We start from the raw sequence: 17092 nt of genomic DNA, 5'->3' as shown, positions 1-17092 counted from the left end.
GGGCTCTCTTTCCTGTTCTGTTGATCAGTGTGTTTGTTTTTATTCCAATACCATATTGCTTTGATTACTGTTATTTTGTAAAATAGTTTGAAATCAAGAGGTATGATACTTATAGCTTTTTTCTTCTTTCTCAAGATTGCTTTGGCTATTTGGGATTGGTGTTCCATACAAATTTCAAGATTTTTTTTTTTCTGCTTCTGTAAACATGCCATTGGAATTTTGATAGCACTTACACTGAATCTGCAGGTTGCTTTCGGTAGTATGGACATTTTAACAGTGTTAACACTTGCAATCTGTGAGCATGGAATATCCTTTCATTTATTTGTGTCTTCAATTTCTTTCATCAATATATGATAGTTTACAGTATACATATCTTTTACCTACTTGGTTAAATTTATTTCTAGGTATTCTATTCCTTTTGATGCAGCTGTAAGTGGGATTATTTTCTTAATCTCTCTTTTGGTAATTCATTATTGGTGTATAGAAACAACAGATTTTTATATATTGATTTTATGTCTTTCAGCTTTATTGAATTTATTAGTTCAAAGAGGTGTTTGGGGGAGTCTTTGGGGTTTTCTATACATATTATCATGTCATCTGCAAATAGAGACAGTTCAAATTCTTCCTTTCCAGTTTTTATGATTTTTTTCCTTGTTTCATTACCCTGGTTAGGACTTCTTTTTCTTTTTCTTTTTTTTAAGTTTTATTTATTTATTTTAGAGAGCGAGAGAGAGAGCATGAGCAGGAGGGGCAGAGGGAGAGGAGGCGAGAGAATCCTCAAGCATACTCCGCGCTGAGTGTGGACCCCGACGTGGGGCTCAGTCTCATGACCCTGAGATTGTGACCTGAGCCAAAACCTAGAGTTGGAAGCTTAATTGCTGTGCCACCCAGGTGCCCCCTGGCTAGGACTTCTAATGCCAAGTTGAATAAAAGTGGTGAGGTATTGGCATCTTTGTCTTGTTCCTGATCTTAGAGGAAAAACCATCTTAGAGGAGAAACTTTAAGTTTCTTGTTGTTGAAGAAGAGATGAGATTAGCTTGTGGGCTTGTCACCTATCTGTGTGTGGTGTGTGTGTGTGTGTGTATTCTTTATTATGTTGAGATACTTTGCCTCTATATTTAGTCTGTCAAAAAATGCATCATACTTTATAATAAAAGTCAACCTTCATTCCTGATTCTTCAAAAATTCTTAACATACTAGGAACAGCAGGGAAATTCCTTAATTTGGTAAGGACTATCTGTTTTTTAAAAACACACCTAAAGCAAACATTTTGTTTGTTGGTAAATTATTGAAAGCTTTCCCTTTGAGTTATCTCTATTATCCCCTCTGTTTAACATTATGTGGGAAGTCCTAGGCAGTACAATAAGGCAAAAAAAAGAAATGAAAGGAATTTAAACTGTCATTCACAGATGACATGATTGTGAGCATAGAAAATCCAAAAGAATCTCTAGCCAATCATTAAAATGAATATGAATAAACTTAGCAAAGTTGCTGGATATAAGGTCAGTTGCGTTTCTGAATTTTAGACACAATGAATTATGAATTTCCAAAGTAGTATCATTGACAGTTGCATCAAAAATCATCGTATTCCTAGTAAGAAATTGAAAAGTATACAAGACCACTCAACACCACACAGAAAACTATAGAATATTAATGACACAAGATTTAAATGAATGGTGGGATATACCATATTCAGGAATTAGAAGGCTCAGTATTGTAAAGATACCAGTATAACCCAGAGTGATCTATAGAATCAGTGCATTTCTAATCAATATATTCACAGGATTCTTTTATGGAAGTGGACTAAGACTTACCATAAATTTAATTACACTAAATGGTGTGATATCAGTACAAGTGAAAAAAACAAACAGTGGAACAGGATAATCAGGAAACACACTGATAACATATGCCATCATTTGATTTATGACACAAGTAACACTGCAGTGCACTGGAGCAGTGATGGCCTTTTCCACAGATTGTGCTGGATCAACTAGGTATCCATGTTAAAAAAAAAAAACCTAATCTTTACCCATACCCCACAACAGACAGAAAAGAAATCTACCAATTTCAGATAAATTATAGGTATAAAAATATAAAAGAAAACAATAAAACTTAAAGAAAAACAATGGAAAATATATTCATGGGTCAAGATAGGTAAAAACACAAAAGGTTTAAACGAAAAAGAGAAAGATTGATAAATTGAACTACATTAAGATTAGAAAGCTCTATTCATCAAAAAACATTAAGAGAGTAAAAAAGTAAGCCATGAAGTAGGGTATATGTGACAGATGCATACATCTGAAAAAAGACATATATAAATTATATAAAAAATAGAAAATTAAAAGACTGGAAGCCCATAGAGAACTAGGCAGCAGAACATTTTTTTAAAGATTCTATTTATTTGAGAGCGAGAGAGAGAGACAGAGAAAGAGAGCAAGGGAGGGGAAGGAAGAAGGATAAGCAGACTCCACGCTGCGCACAGAGCCCAACATGGGGCTCCATCCCAGGACCCTGAGTTCAGGATCACAAATCAAGAGTCAGGTGCTCAACCAACTGAGCCACCCAGGTGCCCCTAGGCAAAACATTTGCTTAGACACTTCATAAAAGAGGATATCTAAATAGCCAATAAATAAATACATTCAACTTTATTAATAGAGCACCTGGATATTTTAATTAAATCCACATCGAGGTACCTCCCTATATCCTCCAGAATAGCTAAAATTAAAGGGTCTGATAAAAATAACAAGTGTATCTGTTGCTGATGAGATTACAATTGGTACACATATTTGGTATCAACTGAGGCCACATATGTGGGTTCCTTGTTATCCAGAAGATACACTTTTGAGTATATAAATGCATACATATGTGTGCCAAGGGACGTTTACAAGAATGTTCATAGTAGCACTATTCATGATAACCAAAAACTGGAGAAAATCCAAATGTCCATTAACAGTCAAATGAAATCTGGCACATTTTACATTGGAATACTATCCAACAATGGCAAGGCAACACTCACTACTATATCAACAAAATATATGAATTTTACATAATAATGAACAAAATAACTAGACACAAAGGAGTACTTAATATATAATTCCTATTCAAAAATTGGCAAAACTAATCTAAAGTGATAGAGGTCAGTATGCTGGTTATCTTTCTTGGTGAGGGTTGAAAGGGTGTAGGGAGCCTTTTGGGGGTGTTAGTAATATAATGTTTGTAACATTCTATGTTATAATGAAGGTGGTGGTTACTTTGTGAAAATTCACACTGAAAATTCACTGAGCTGTACACTTATGATCTATATACTTTTCTGTATGTTTATTACTTACACTTCAGTTAAAAATGTGGTTTAAAAATTAATAAGCCATACATTTGCATTTTCTTTGATTGACATTGGCTTCTTTTTAAAACTCTAAGAAAAGACATCTTGATTTCAAATTTTCTTTAGAACATAAATGCTTTTGCCAACTCAAAATAGTGTTTCATGGGGGCGCCTGGCTGGCTCAGTCGGTAGAGCATGTGACTTGATCTTGGGGTTATAAATTTGAGCCCCACGTTGGGTGGAGAGATTACTTAGAAAAATAGCATTTCATGAATTCATAGTTCTATCTGAAATAGACAAAGCATTTTATTGATAAGAACTTTGAAAGTATTCAGTAAGAAATAATTTCTTGTGCATCTGCTAGGTACAGAGAAAAATAAGGAAGGCATGATATTGTCTTTTTTCCACATCCTCTATCCCTGCCACTAATTTTTCCTATTAATGTACATATTATATATCTATCATACTTTTTACTTCATCTGAGCTTTCCATAAATGTGTTTTTAAAGCTTGAGCACATGATATGACTTAAAGGAATATCTTCTCTAGAGACTTCTCTGTTTCACATTAGGGTAAAGAACAACTTTTTCTCATTGTGAGTTTTCTTAGAATTTTGCATAATGGAACAAAAATGAGAAAATACAGATGTTGGTATCCAGGCCATGTTCTTTAGAAATGAGTTAAGATTCTTGAATATATTCAACAGTATGTATTCAATTTCTGTTACATGTTAAAGCTGGGGATTCAATGGCAAGGAAAATAAACATTGTCCCTGCCCTATGGCAAGGAGTTTCAGTTTAGCAAGGAAAACAAATGATTAAACAAGAAATAATAGTGAAGTCCAAAAGGGACTATAACGATGAAAGTCTACAGTATTTTGGCAGGATCACCTAACCTATGGAGAATCAGGGAAGACTTTCTAGAGTAAGTGGTCCTCTGGCTTTTGGCTGAGATGAAGGATGATGCATAGAAATTGGCCAAGTCCAAAGGAGGATGAGAGTTCTAGTCAGAGGGAACAACATGAGAAAACTCTTTGGGGTAACAGTGAATGTGACATTTTAAAAACTGAAAGGTGCTCACAATGGCTAGAGTGCCAAAGGACAGTAGCCAGAGATAAAGCCAAAAAGGTAAGCAGTGTCTGTATCATGAGGGGCTTTATTAATTTTATTAAGTAGGTTGAATATTTTCCTAGGAGAAAAAGCAAGATTTTGAAGTGTCTAAGCGCTGGCCAAAAATGAAAACATCAAATTGCCATTTTAGGTGAAAGAGTCTGGATATGTTGCCAATTGGTTGGAAGGTACCAAGAGGAGAGTCAAAGAGACAGGGAGGGGGCGCCTGGGTGGCTCAGTTGGTTAAACCGCTGCCTTCAGCTCAGGTCATGATCCCAGGGTCCTGGGATCGAGCCCCACATCGGGCTCCCTGCTCATGCAGGAAGCCTGCTTCTCCCTCTGCCTGCCGCTCCCCCTGCTTGTGCTCTCTCCCTCTCTCTCTCTTTCGCTATCTCTCTCTCTGTGTCAAATAAATAAATAAAATCTTAAAAAAAAAAAAAAAAGAGCAGGGAGGAGGTTGCAGTAATCCAGGCAGGTGTGGGTAGATCATGGCTTGACTAGAGTAATGGCAACGGGATAGATAGATATGAGGGGATTACAGAGAATTGACAGGAGTTGCAAGTTGATTAGCTATCAGGAATAGTGAAAAATCAAGAATTTCAGGGAAATGCAAATCAAAACCACAGTGAGATAACGATTTCATACCTTTTAGGATTGCTGTAATCAAAAAGACAATAACAAGTGTTGAGTAGGATGTGGATAAACTGGAACAATCATAAATTACTGGTGGGAATGTAAAATGGTATAGCGGTTTTGGAAAACAGTCTGAAAAGGTTAAACATAGATTTAGCATATGACCCAGCAATTCCACTCCTGTGTGTGTACCCAAAGCAAAGTGAAAACATAACTTCACACAAAACTTGTACACATGTTCATAGTGGCATTATTCAAAATGACCAAAGAGTGAAAACAAATAAAACATTCATCAACTGATGAATGGGTAGCCATCAAATGGAATATTATTCAGCAATAGAAAGAAGTGAAGTACTGATAACATGCTAGTGTGGATGAACCTTAAAAGACATCTTGCTAAGTGAAATGAAAAAAGAAAACATGTTAAATGAAAGATTGCAAAAGACCACAGATTGTATAATTCCATCTCTAAAACATCAAGAAATAGACTAATTTATAGAGACAGAAAGTAGATTAGTGGTTTCCTGGGGGAGAGAGTAGGAAGAAATGGGGAGTGCCTGCTGATGGGAATGGGGTTTCTTTTTGGGGTGATAAAAATATTCTAAAATTGATTTTGGTGATGATTGCACAACTCTGTGAATATACTAAAAACCATTAAAGTACATACTTCGAATGAGTGAATTGTATGGTATGTCAACTGTAGCTCAATAAAGGTATTATTTAAAAAGACCAAGAATTATTCTTAAGTTCTCTATGTTGGGCAGTTGGGTAGAGTATAATTGTTATTTACTAAGACAGAGAAAGATTAGGGAGGTATTGAGTCAATTTTAGATTTGTTAAATTTGAAGGATCCAAGAGGAAGAAAGAAGATTAATTAGGGATATAGGATGAAAGGTTTTTGTTTTCTTGTCTTGGGGAAAAAGGGTTGCTGTTAGGATGAAAGAAACATGAACATTTTTTCATGCTGATGGGAATGAGCTAGTAGGGAGGGAGGGTATGTACATATCCTGGAGATAGAGGAGATAATGTGTAGCATGAGATTTTTAACAGTGCTGAGGGTCATTTGAACACAGGTAGAGGTGTTAACTTTAAATATGAGGAAGGACGATTTTTCCATGATAACAGGAACAAAGAAGGAGAAGGATAAATGGAAGCCAATGTGTTTGTAGGTCTGTTAATAAGATATTCAAGGAATTCTCATTGAATGACTTCCTGTTTTCTCTTTGTAATCAAAGATCAGATCACCTGTTATGACCGAGTGGTGATGATTATGGAGAGTGGGGAAGTTTGAAATAGCAGTGAATATTGCAGAAAATAGTAGTGAAATATAATAGGATATAGTAGGACTGGCAGTGAGTACTGAAAGCCCAGTTGAGATGAATGGTCTTTTATAGTGATGCCAGTTTGCTTTACTGTAAGATTCTCTTCTCTTGGGTTAAAGTAGAGGTCAGCTTACTAAGCAGCCCATAGGCCAAGTCTGGTCCCCTGGCCTCTTTTTGCAAATAAGATGTTATTTTTTGTCTGTGGCTGTTTTGACACTGCAGTGGCAGAAATAAGTAGTTGGAAATGACAGAAACGAGTAGTAGTCCTCAAAGCCTAAAACATTTACAGTCTTACCTTACAGAAAAAGTTTGCTGACCTCTGGTGTAGATCACTGTGGATACAGGTGCAGAGAAGGCAGACATTTGGAATCATCCGGGGTTGAAGTCTTGACAGAGTGAAAGAATTAATGACAAAGGAGTTGAGGATATGGTGGATGAAGTATTGAACCTCGGAATCCACACTGAAGAAGGAAAAAAAGCAAAGACAGGAGGAACTGATAGGAGTTTCGGGTTTTATTCGGATGTCTTGGAAGTAGTTGGGAAAAACTAAGCTGAAAATGGTAGAAGACTGTGGTCATACATTACATATGTGAAATGTATAATTTTGAAGGAGGAGTGAGGGTAGGTGATGAGAGTGCTGGGATACGGTAGCTGAGGTTGAATGGGACCGAGAGGCAGAGCACTAGCTAGATCACCTGTGTAGGTGATGAAGTTCCCCAGACTGGAGTGGAGAGGAAGATGGTGAGCCAGGTGGTTGTCTTTTCTTCATGTCTTGAATTTATTAGAGAAAAGCTGTTCCTCTCACAAAAGGGACAGAGTGTAATAAATAACATAGGATTTATTTTTTTAAAAGATTTTATTTATTCATGAGAGAGAGAGGCAGAGGCAGAGGGAGAAGCAGGCTCCTCATGGAGCAGGGAGCCCATTGGGGGACTGGATTCCAGGACCCTGGGATCAGGACCTGAGCCAAAAGCAGACACTTAACCTACTGAACCACCCAGGCGCCCCAATAGCATAGGAGTTAAAATTAACGGGTTTTTGAGGGTATCACATTCCTTTTTTTTAAATTTTATTTTATTATGTTAATCACCATACATTACATCATTAGTTTTTGATGTAGTGTTCCATGATTCATTGTTTGCATATAACACCCAGTGCTCCATGCAGAATGTGCCCCCCTTAATACCCATCACCAGGCCAACCCATCCCCTCTAAAACCCTCAGTTTGTTTCTCAGAGTCCATAGTGTCTCATGGTTCATCTCCCCCTCCGAGTTCCCCCTCTTCATTTTTCCCTTCCTGCTATCTTCTTTTTTTTCACATATAGTGTATTATTTGTTTCAGAGGTACAGGTCTGTGATTCACCAGTTTTACACAATTCACATTCCTATGTGTAAGTCAAATAAATTGCTAACAGTCATTCAAAAATTGGTAACAGTGTGAAAATAAGTAAATAGAATGTTTACTGGTTTTGTGACTATAATTAGAACTTACAATTTTTAAATGTCTTTTGATTATCAGACTGCAGATGTATTTAGTTTTGAAGAAACCGTTTATAGTCATCATATGTCTCCAGTCGCCACCAAGCACTGTTTGGTAGCAGGTTTGTACGTGTACTCTTGCTTTTCACCATATTGAAACTTGCTCCCTTTTAATACCTAGTTAGTTTTGATATAGACATTTCAACCCAGATGAATATCATGATTTAAAAAAAAAAACAAACTCAAGTATATGCTCTATTGACATTCAATTTTATTGGTATTCTGCAGGTTGGGCACTGTGCTAGTGGCTAGAATTCAAAGATTAAGAAAGCACATTTCTGTTTCCTAAGGAGTTAATTTTCAACCACCAAAAGTTTCAAAGATTTTACATGAACAAAATTTGGCAACTTTTTCGATTCAACATAGTAAAAAAATTGAAATTATTTTCTTTTCTCTAAGATTGTGTTATTCAAATTAAACATCCATTTTTATGAAAGCACCTACAACAAGAATTTTCATGTGTGAGGAAGAAAAAATGTTTTTCTGGTATCTGGTATCAGGTCCCTAGGATTCCATTATTTGTTTGGCACTGCACGAACATCTTCACCTGCAGATACTACCAGTCATCTGCATCGTGTGCAGAAAAGAGCTGGGCACTAGCTTGTCCTCAAGGTCCACTCAGTCTGTGTCCAGAGTCTCTGGAAGTATATCATTAATATGGAAAGTTTGAGGCATTAAGTAAAATTATTTGATATAATAAAATAGCATAGAATTGTAGCAATGCAGATTTCCTGGTTTTGATACTCTGGTATAGTTACCTAACATAACAATGGTTGGGACAACGTGGGTAAAGGGTACACAAGGTCTCTCTGTCCTATGTTTGCAACTTTCTCTGAATCTATAATTATTTCAAAATTAAACGTTAGAACATAATGCAGTAATAGAGCTCTCTCAGTACTAAGGTATAACTGCAATTACATTTGCTAATTATAAACATTAAAAATGATTTGAAGTATATTTTTGGCATACTTTTTTTATATTTCTGTGTAGATGCAGAGAAGATATCATGATTCATAATGGTAGTTTCTTGTTTCCTTTTGGTGATGATTTATAATAAAATTATCTTAACCCATTTTTGTTTTTGTTTTTACAGTTGGTACTAGAGGGCCCAAAGTACAACTTTGTGACTTAAAGTCTGGATCCTGTTCCCACATTTTACAGGGTATTTTTTTTTTTATTTGAAACAACAACTACTTTGAGTAAACCATTCAATAAAAAGAAACATTGCTAACAATGTATTCTTTGTAACTGACATGACTGATGTATTTTGTGCTAGTTGTTAAAAGTCAACAGGGAAATAAAGATCCTTCTGTGCATTATTCTTATAAAACTGAACTATTGAGGAGACATTTATATAAACAATAGCCATAGGGTAAACTCAAAAGATATGGAAAGTCTAGCTGAAAACCTTACCTTATTTCTACATTTAAAAAAAAATTATTTATGAAACTTACATTGGTACATTTGTCTTATGAGCATTGTTTAGTATTGTTCTGGCTAAGTAAACATTCTTAATATTTAGGTGGTTTTTTTTCCTGAATGCAAATATTTTAGAAAAAGCTATTAAAATAATATTTTGGTTAAGATATATTAATTTGAATATTTTTGCTACTTTGTTATCACTATTAGACCATCGATTCTAAACAATGGAAAGATGGCTTGTAATTCAGAAATTTACATTTTTATTCATCCCTGAGAAACACACAATATATCAAGAGAACTTGGTGAAATGGATAGCATTTGTTTTACATTGTCATGAATCTCTAATAATGTAAGTTAGGTAGATGAAAATATCTACTTTGAATAGTTCATTTAGGCAAAAGTGAATTAAAATGCTGAAGTCAATTATCCTGTGAACGTATCACCTGTGCTTTCTAGAAAAAATTTTTATCCAAATGCTTTCTACAATCATGAATTTTACAAAAATTTCTATTATAACTTTCTGAAAAGTTAGAAACCATTTTTATTCTCTAGAATGTTTAATTTGTATGGTTTGTTGCATTGTTTTTTGTGGTAGATACAAATAAACAAGCTTAAGCTGTATTACTTAACAGTGGATTCACTTTTTAATCTAACAGCTGTATTAAAAAAGAAAGACTCACTTGCTCTTTCCAATGCGAAACCAGGCCATTTGTAATGGGATAACATGTAAGAAATGCCCCACAGACTTCATATTAATATTTAAACATGGATTATTATATATGTGAAAAAGTGATGATCATATCAATTTATTTTTAATATTTAGTCTTCACTTTCTTCAAAATCAGACATATTACACTGTATCTTTTGATTTTTCAAGTATTTTACAAGACTTTTCATACAGTTATGTTTGCAGGTCACAGACAAGAAATACTGGCAGTTTCCTGGTCACCACGTTGTGAATATGTCTTGGCAACTGCAAGGTAACATGCAAATCATTTGGTTTTGAAGTTAATAATTAATGATAAAAATTTTGAAAATACTTTTTTATAAGATGCATATTTAGTTATTAATTAGGCCCTTTAAATAATTGAGTTAGTGTTTTTAAGTCCTATCACTACATATCTTGAAGTTGCTCACCTTTTAAAAGAGAAAACGAGAATCTCTGTAGCAATGCAGATTTGCTAGTACTAGCTAAAACTGTGTTGTCATTTTTTTCTACCCAAGTATAAGAATTTTAAAACAGTAGCATTTCAATTCATTTTCTTTAATGCATATTATTTTGAATCTGATTCAACATTTTTTATCCCTTGATTCAATTTAATAATATTTAATGATGACCCCCTACCATGAGCCAAGCAGTTTAGTCCCCAGAGAAGCTTCTATTAATAGTTTATAGAATGTGATACTGAGATCTATGCTTTCTGAAGTAGAACAAGTCTAGAATATAGCTGTTAGAAGGCTGCCTAGAGAGGTGTGAAGGTGAAAAGCTAGGTGCTGGTTATGGGTCCATGATAGGGCGAATTTATATTGTTCATGCCTAACTTGGTTTTCCTCAAACCATGGGGAAGCTAAGAGGCTTTCAGTTCTCAGAGTACCACAGGAATTTGAATCATTATGAGAATGGACCTAGTAATCAATGCTAGTAATCAGGTAAGTCCAAATCTTATCTGTTTCAGAAAGTACTTAAATCCTCAGACTCATCTCATTGCAGACTTTTTCCCCAGCTAGAAAGAAAGAAAACCATTTTGAAAGTGGGAAATGCTAGCTTTTTGCTTGCTATTCTAATTGGCTAGGTTTGATGGTGATCTGTGAAAAGAATCAAGACTATAGGTAGAGGTAAGCCTTGTATCTATGGAAAAAAAAGATTTATAAGTTAGAAATAGGCTTATAAAGTGCATTGTATTGCTCTTTCTAATTAAAGGGGCCTGGATAAACCCAATTTGTTAGGATATTGTTGAGGTCTTTTTTGAGAACATGATAGCATTAGTTAAACTGATTTGTATTTTCTTTAGGAGCAGTTGAAATTGAAATTGAAATGTGATCATGGTTTTTTGCCTTTATTCTTTTCACTTACTTGAGGTAAAATAAAAATAAGTGCCAGATTTCTAAGAGACATTAAAGTTAGTTCTTGTATGTCTGGTAAAGATTGATTTGAGTATAGGAAACCAAATATAAATATATTGTCCTTATTATTCACCTTAATTTTTTCATATAAAAAGAAAACACCAAATTCATGCCAAATGAATTCTTAAAGTAAAATTAGTTAGCTGCTTGATTGTCTAGAAAACATTTGAATAACAAACAATAGAAAGGATGTCGTAACAAACTTGCTAAGGGACAAGCTCCAAAACTATCTAGTTTTGGCAGAGGAACCATTAAAAACAAAATAAAAATCAGCAGAATTCTGTTTTGGTGATCTAAAAAAGTTACCCTTTTTTTGGCTGTTTTTTTTCACTGCATTTTGCTACTACTGATTTTGAATATTTGATGAAAAGGCAAAAGTTCAACAACCCAAATGTACAATATATTTGCACTAATATACTGAGACTTCTGTGTGCCGTAATACTGGAAAGGTAGGTGAAGAGTACAGTCACTGTCCTAGCTATATATGTCAATGTAACATTTATTTCTTCTTAGTGCTGACAGTAGAGTAAAATTATGGGATGTGAGAAGAGCATCAGGCTGCTTAATTACTGTTGATCAGCATAATGGAAAAAAGTCACAAGCTGTTGAATCAGGTAATGAAGAATACATTAATATAGAAATATGCCAATGATAGTATTTTTTATATTGAAAATTTTTAATTGAAACCAAGTAATTAATGTATATTGACGAGTTGCAAATTTTATGATTTAAAAAATGGCATTCACAATAAATTGATTTCTAAAAGTACATAACTAAATTATGGTTGTCTTTCTTCAAGATACAAAGAAGTATGACATTTTATCTACCCCTAAATTTTCAAATGCATAAACTTTTCTGAATTAATTTGTTACTTTTTTTCCTCCAGTGAAGTCAACTAATACAAATTCATTGCCACGTAGGAAGCTACAATAAATCAAAGGAATAGTAACATTTTGTGGCCATTGTATGAAAATAGAATTTGCAAATTGTGTTAAATGTGTCAACTGCTATCCAGGTGATAAAGTACCTCAATTGCTTTTTGCCAGTAGAATTCAGTTTCTTTTTTTTTTAAGATTTTATTTACTTATTTGAGAGAGAGAGTGTGCATGCATGCATTTACAAGCAGGCGTTGGGCAGAGGGAGAAGGAGAGAGAGAATCTTAAGCAGACTCCTAGCTGCGGGCAGAGCCCAACGTGGGGCTTCATCCCAGGACCCTGAGATCATGACCAGAATGAAATCAAGAGTCAGACACTTAACTGACTGGGCCATCCAGGTGCCCCTAGAATTTAATTTCTGTATTGGATAAGATTCTGATTTAGAATTAATTGTGGACCAGAAAAATCTTAGGATGAATTATATACAGTTTTGTGATTGTTTTAATAATCTTTTTTAATTAATCAGGCTCTTGAGAATTATGCTTTCTCAAATTTGGTCATTTTGAAAGTAATACAAATTTTGAATGAAACTAGAACACTTACTCTTTCCCTACTGAAGTTTTTTTTAATAGTAAATACTAGTATTACTGATTTTTAATAGTCCATGGAATGATTTTTAGATTAAAAATGGAAATAGTATATGAGAAATTTGGAAGGTGTTTAATTTAAAAATTTAGTGTTAGGCATGCATTTAATTGAGTTGGACAGCACAGCTTACTCTCTGAAGAAAAATTACATTTGGCAAGATTTCTTTCTCTTTAGTTTTCCTGTTTTTCTCCATTTTTATGATTCTAATTTATATAGCTTATGATATTCAAATAATCCAAATATAATCAACTTGTATATTTTAAGTAATTCAGATAGTTGTCCTTTAATATGTTTAAATAACTGTATCATCAAGCATTAGTGTGTAGATTAACTGAATTGTATTTTTCATTGCAGCAAACACTGCTCATAATGGGAAAGTTAATGGCTTATGTTTTACAAGTGATGGGCTTCATCTCCTTACTGTTGGTACGGATAATCGAATGAGGCTCTGGAATAGTTCCAATGGAGAAAACACACTAGTAAGAGATTTTAAATATCTCCAACTTTTTTTTTTTTTAAGTAATCTACACCCATTATAGGGCTTGAACTCACAACCCTGTGATCAAGAATTGCATGCTCTTCTGATTGAACCAGCCAGGTGCCCCTCTAACCTTTTGAATATATATTTAAAAAATGGATCTGTGAAATACACTTGGTGTCCTTCTGTAGATTTAATTCTTTTCTTGTCTCTGTATTCCAGTTTTCTTTTTATATTTTTCCATTAGTGAACTAATAACTCTCAACACAGGACAGCCCACCCTACCATGCCCCCACCACATTCTCCCCACTTGTGGAGAATTATTGCTCTACTGTGCATAATGTGAGTGTGCCATATTTCTCAGGTGTATTGGAGAAGAATAAAAGATTGAGAACAACTGATATAAATTAAACTTATAGTCAAATTTTATACTATGTATGACTTGTAAACAAAATCTAGGATGAATGTTATAGTACCAGAACATATGGTACTTTAATACTGGAGTAAATGTGTTTTAAATGTGCTAGATTCTTAGGTGGTTATGTTATGCTCCTTACCAGGTATACCTGTGGTTTAATAACTTTCAGAATAAGCTAGTAAGTTTGTATTTTGGTGGTAATAGTAATAGCTAATATTTATTAAGTGCTTATGTGTCAGATACTGTATTAATAAAAATTAACATAAAACGTGTACTGAAACATATAGGGTCTTATTTAATCATCAAATCTACTGTGAAGGTAGTTACTGTTATAATACCCATTTTACACATGAGGAAATGAGACATAATGGGGATTATACCAAACACCTTATAGCATTTATTTAATGCTTTAAGGTAGGTATTGATTATTAATATTAATTATTTATTAATTTAAGTACCCTTTTCCCCCAGCACAGGGCTCAAACTCAACAACCCCTAGATCAAGAGTCATATGCCCTTCTGACTGAGACAGCCAGGTGCCCCATTTCATCTTCCTTTCTTTAACCTTTCTAAGTAATTCTCTTTTAGATACTCTATCATTTCTTTTCTTAAATTCTAATTTTACTATAAGGTCAAAATTGTTCATACTAGATTAGAGTTTGCTAATCTCTCATATACTTTATGAAGTGTTTCTCCATCATATCTCAGACTAGAAACTCAGGCATTGCAAATTTTACTTTAGAATCTTCCATTCATTATATTTGTATCATGTTTCTTATCAGGTCACTCCTTTCTTTTCTCATTTTATTCATTTAATAAGTATTTATTGGGCGTATCCTGTTTTTCAGACACTATTATACAGCCCCAGACAAAACATGGAAAAGTCCTATCCTCATGGAACTTACATTCTAGGGAGAGGAAGAAAGACATCCATCCATCAGTCAAGAAATAGATGGATGGATAAAATATATTTTAGATGTAGCAAGTGCTCTGAAGAAAAGCAAAGCAAGGAAAGTAGCATAGAAAATATTGGGAAGTTGGAGTTGCAGTTTTACATAGGGCAGTCAGGGTATGTTTCACTCAGAAGACGATATTTGGCCTGAAGGAAATGAAGTGAGCCATCAGATATCTGGGAAGGCAAGCATTCCAGGCAGAGGAAGGAAGAAAGTAGAAAGACCTTGAGGCAGCAGCATGCTTGGAATACCCAGGGAACATCTAAGAGGCTCTTGTGTTGAAATAGAGGAAGCAAGGGGGAGAGTACTAGGAGATGAGGAACAGAAGGAACCAGACACCAGAGGATATAGGCTTGTAGGCCTTTGTAAGGGCTTAGGCTTTTTCTCTGGGTGAAATGGAAAGCTACTAAAGGCCTTTGAGTGGTGATGTGATGGGATCACTTTGGAAAGGTGGGTTGGCATGTGCATCAAAGGTGAATGTGATAAGTATAAAGGGTATTGACTGTATATATAAATTGTTAGTGTGATTTTATTACATTTTTCTCTCCTTGAAAGTGATACTCATGCCTTAAGGGTTTTTGCTAGTAGTAAGTCTACTTCTTGAATAGTGTGTTTAGAATGGATAATACCTTTTGAAACTGACTTGATCTAAGTAGTCATTCATGCGGAGGGGACTAGAATAGCCCAGAAACTCGCCTCCAGAGGACACTTAAAAGAACTGGGGACATCAATCCTAGGAAAAGTAACTCTCAGTGGAAACACACTGTCTTCAAGTATTAAAGTGCTGTCAGACAGAATTGGAAACTGAATCCAGTCCTGCCATTTAGTAATATGGGACATTAAGTCAGTTTATTTAAGATGACCTTATGAAGGACTATGGTCAGAGTTTTAGTGTCTCTGTCTTGTAAATTGGGGTTATTATGTACCTAAACAGTAATTTTAAGGATAAAATTGAAGTATGAAAAGAGTTGTAAATAATTAAATATCTGTTAAGTAATAGGTATACCATAAATAACTATTTTTATTGTGTGATGTTGCCTTTTTGGTGGTACCCTTGTTAGTTTCTTTTCTTTTCTTTTATTTTTTTTATTTGTGATAGAGTAAGCACGAGAGAGAGCGAGCAAGCATGAGCGGGAGCTGGGGGGGGATTTGTGCAGAGGGAGAAGGAGAAGCAGGCTCCTGACACAGGGCTCAATCCCAGGACCCTAAGACCATGAGCTGAGCCAAAGGCAGATACTTAACGGACTGAGCCACCCAGGCTCAGATGTATATGGATTGTGTCCATTGGCAACAATAGAATTTGTACCATCGACTTACTTTGATAGTACTCTGTGGTATAGCCACTTCTCCCATTTTATGCTTCTCTTTATGTGTTTTCTAATGCTTCCTTTTTGCTTTTAAGAGGGATTCATCTTTACATCTCTTTTTCCTCTTCAGTAGAAACTTCTAAATCTTAAAAATAAATATCAAGAAAAAAGACATAGTTAAATAAGAAAACTTTATCTAATCCTAACCTTAAAGTTGTAAATATATTTGTTTTCTTTGGAAACTTCTGAAGCTTATTTTTTAATGTTGTCTTTGGGTAATTTTCTTTACTTTTGATCTGGGAATTAGATATTCTGCTTCTTCAGAGATACTTCTCTTCCTCCTCCCCATTCTGACTAAAGGTTCTGGACCTACCTCAGTAGCTTTTGCTGCTTGTTGTTTTGTAATGTGGTATATTAATAAAAACAACATTGCCACATTTCACAAACACTCTTTCAATCCAGCTGTGATTAACATATTGGAGAAGTAATTCCTGTGATAAATTAGAAGCAGAATTAAATGTGTAAGGATTCTTAGGATGTCAATAAATTTTTACTTGGAATATTAAAAATAAAATAAATTTTAAAAAGATGTATAAGTACATGCTTCTAATAGATGTATAATTGTTTATGTTACATACAAATACTGTTGTGAACCTCTGTTTAATCAAAGGTTAATTCCTTATTTTTTAAATAAAAATGAGATTAAAAATAGAACTTTTCATGTTTTCTTCTCACACCTTAATGGATTATCTTGGAGGCTCCTTGAGGTTGCCTTAGAGAACATAACAAGTAGTTGCAGGGAAAATACACAGAGAGACAGCTTTTGGTACAACAAAAGAACAAAAAATTCATAATAGCTCTTCTGGTGTTGACTGTTCAAGTTACTGATAGTACAATTCACTATGACCAATGTCTAGAAATTGGAAGTCTATCCTTTAGTCTT

The 17092-nt window shown here is 34.5% G+C and overlaps 1 protein-coding gene across 4 annotated transcripts in view; it reads left to right on the top strand.

Moving 5' to 3' along the window:
- ERCC8 (ERCC excision repair 8, CSA ubiquitin ligase complex subunit) overlaps positions 1–17092 on the top strand; it is a 58684-nt gene that overhangs the window by 21356 nt on the left and 20236 nt on the right. For 3 of the 4 annotated variants that reach the window (XM_035727760.1, XM_035727758.1, XM_035727759.1), the window contains 5 exons: positions 7905–7986; positions 9018–9086; positions 10248–10326; positions 11984–12084; positions 13348–13472. In XM_035727760.1, the coding sequence (XP_035583653.1) occupies positions 7905–7986; positions 9018–9086; positions 10248–10326; positions 11984–12084; positions 13348–13472 (456 nt within the window). The remainder of the gene's footprint in view (positions 1–7904; positions 7987–9017; positions 9087–10247; positions 10327–11983; positions 12085–13347; positions 13473–17092) is intronic. The other variant, XM_027606449.2, reaches the window with a different exon arrangement.

The sequence above is a fragment of the Zalophus californianus genome, chromosome 5 (assembly GCF_009762305.2).
Source record: "Zalophus californianus isolate mZalCal1 chromosome 5, mZalCal1.pri.v2, whole genome shotgun sequence".
In the NCBI taxonomy this organism is placed as follows: domain Eukaryota; kingdom Metazoa; phylum Chordata; class Mammalia; order Carnivora; family Otariidae; genus Zalophus; species Zalophus californianus.
Note: the sequence above shows the minus strand (reverse complement) of the source record. Positions and strands in the feature narration are given on the sequence as shown.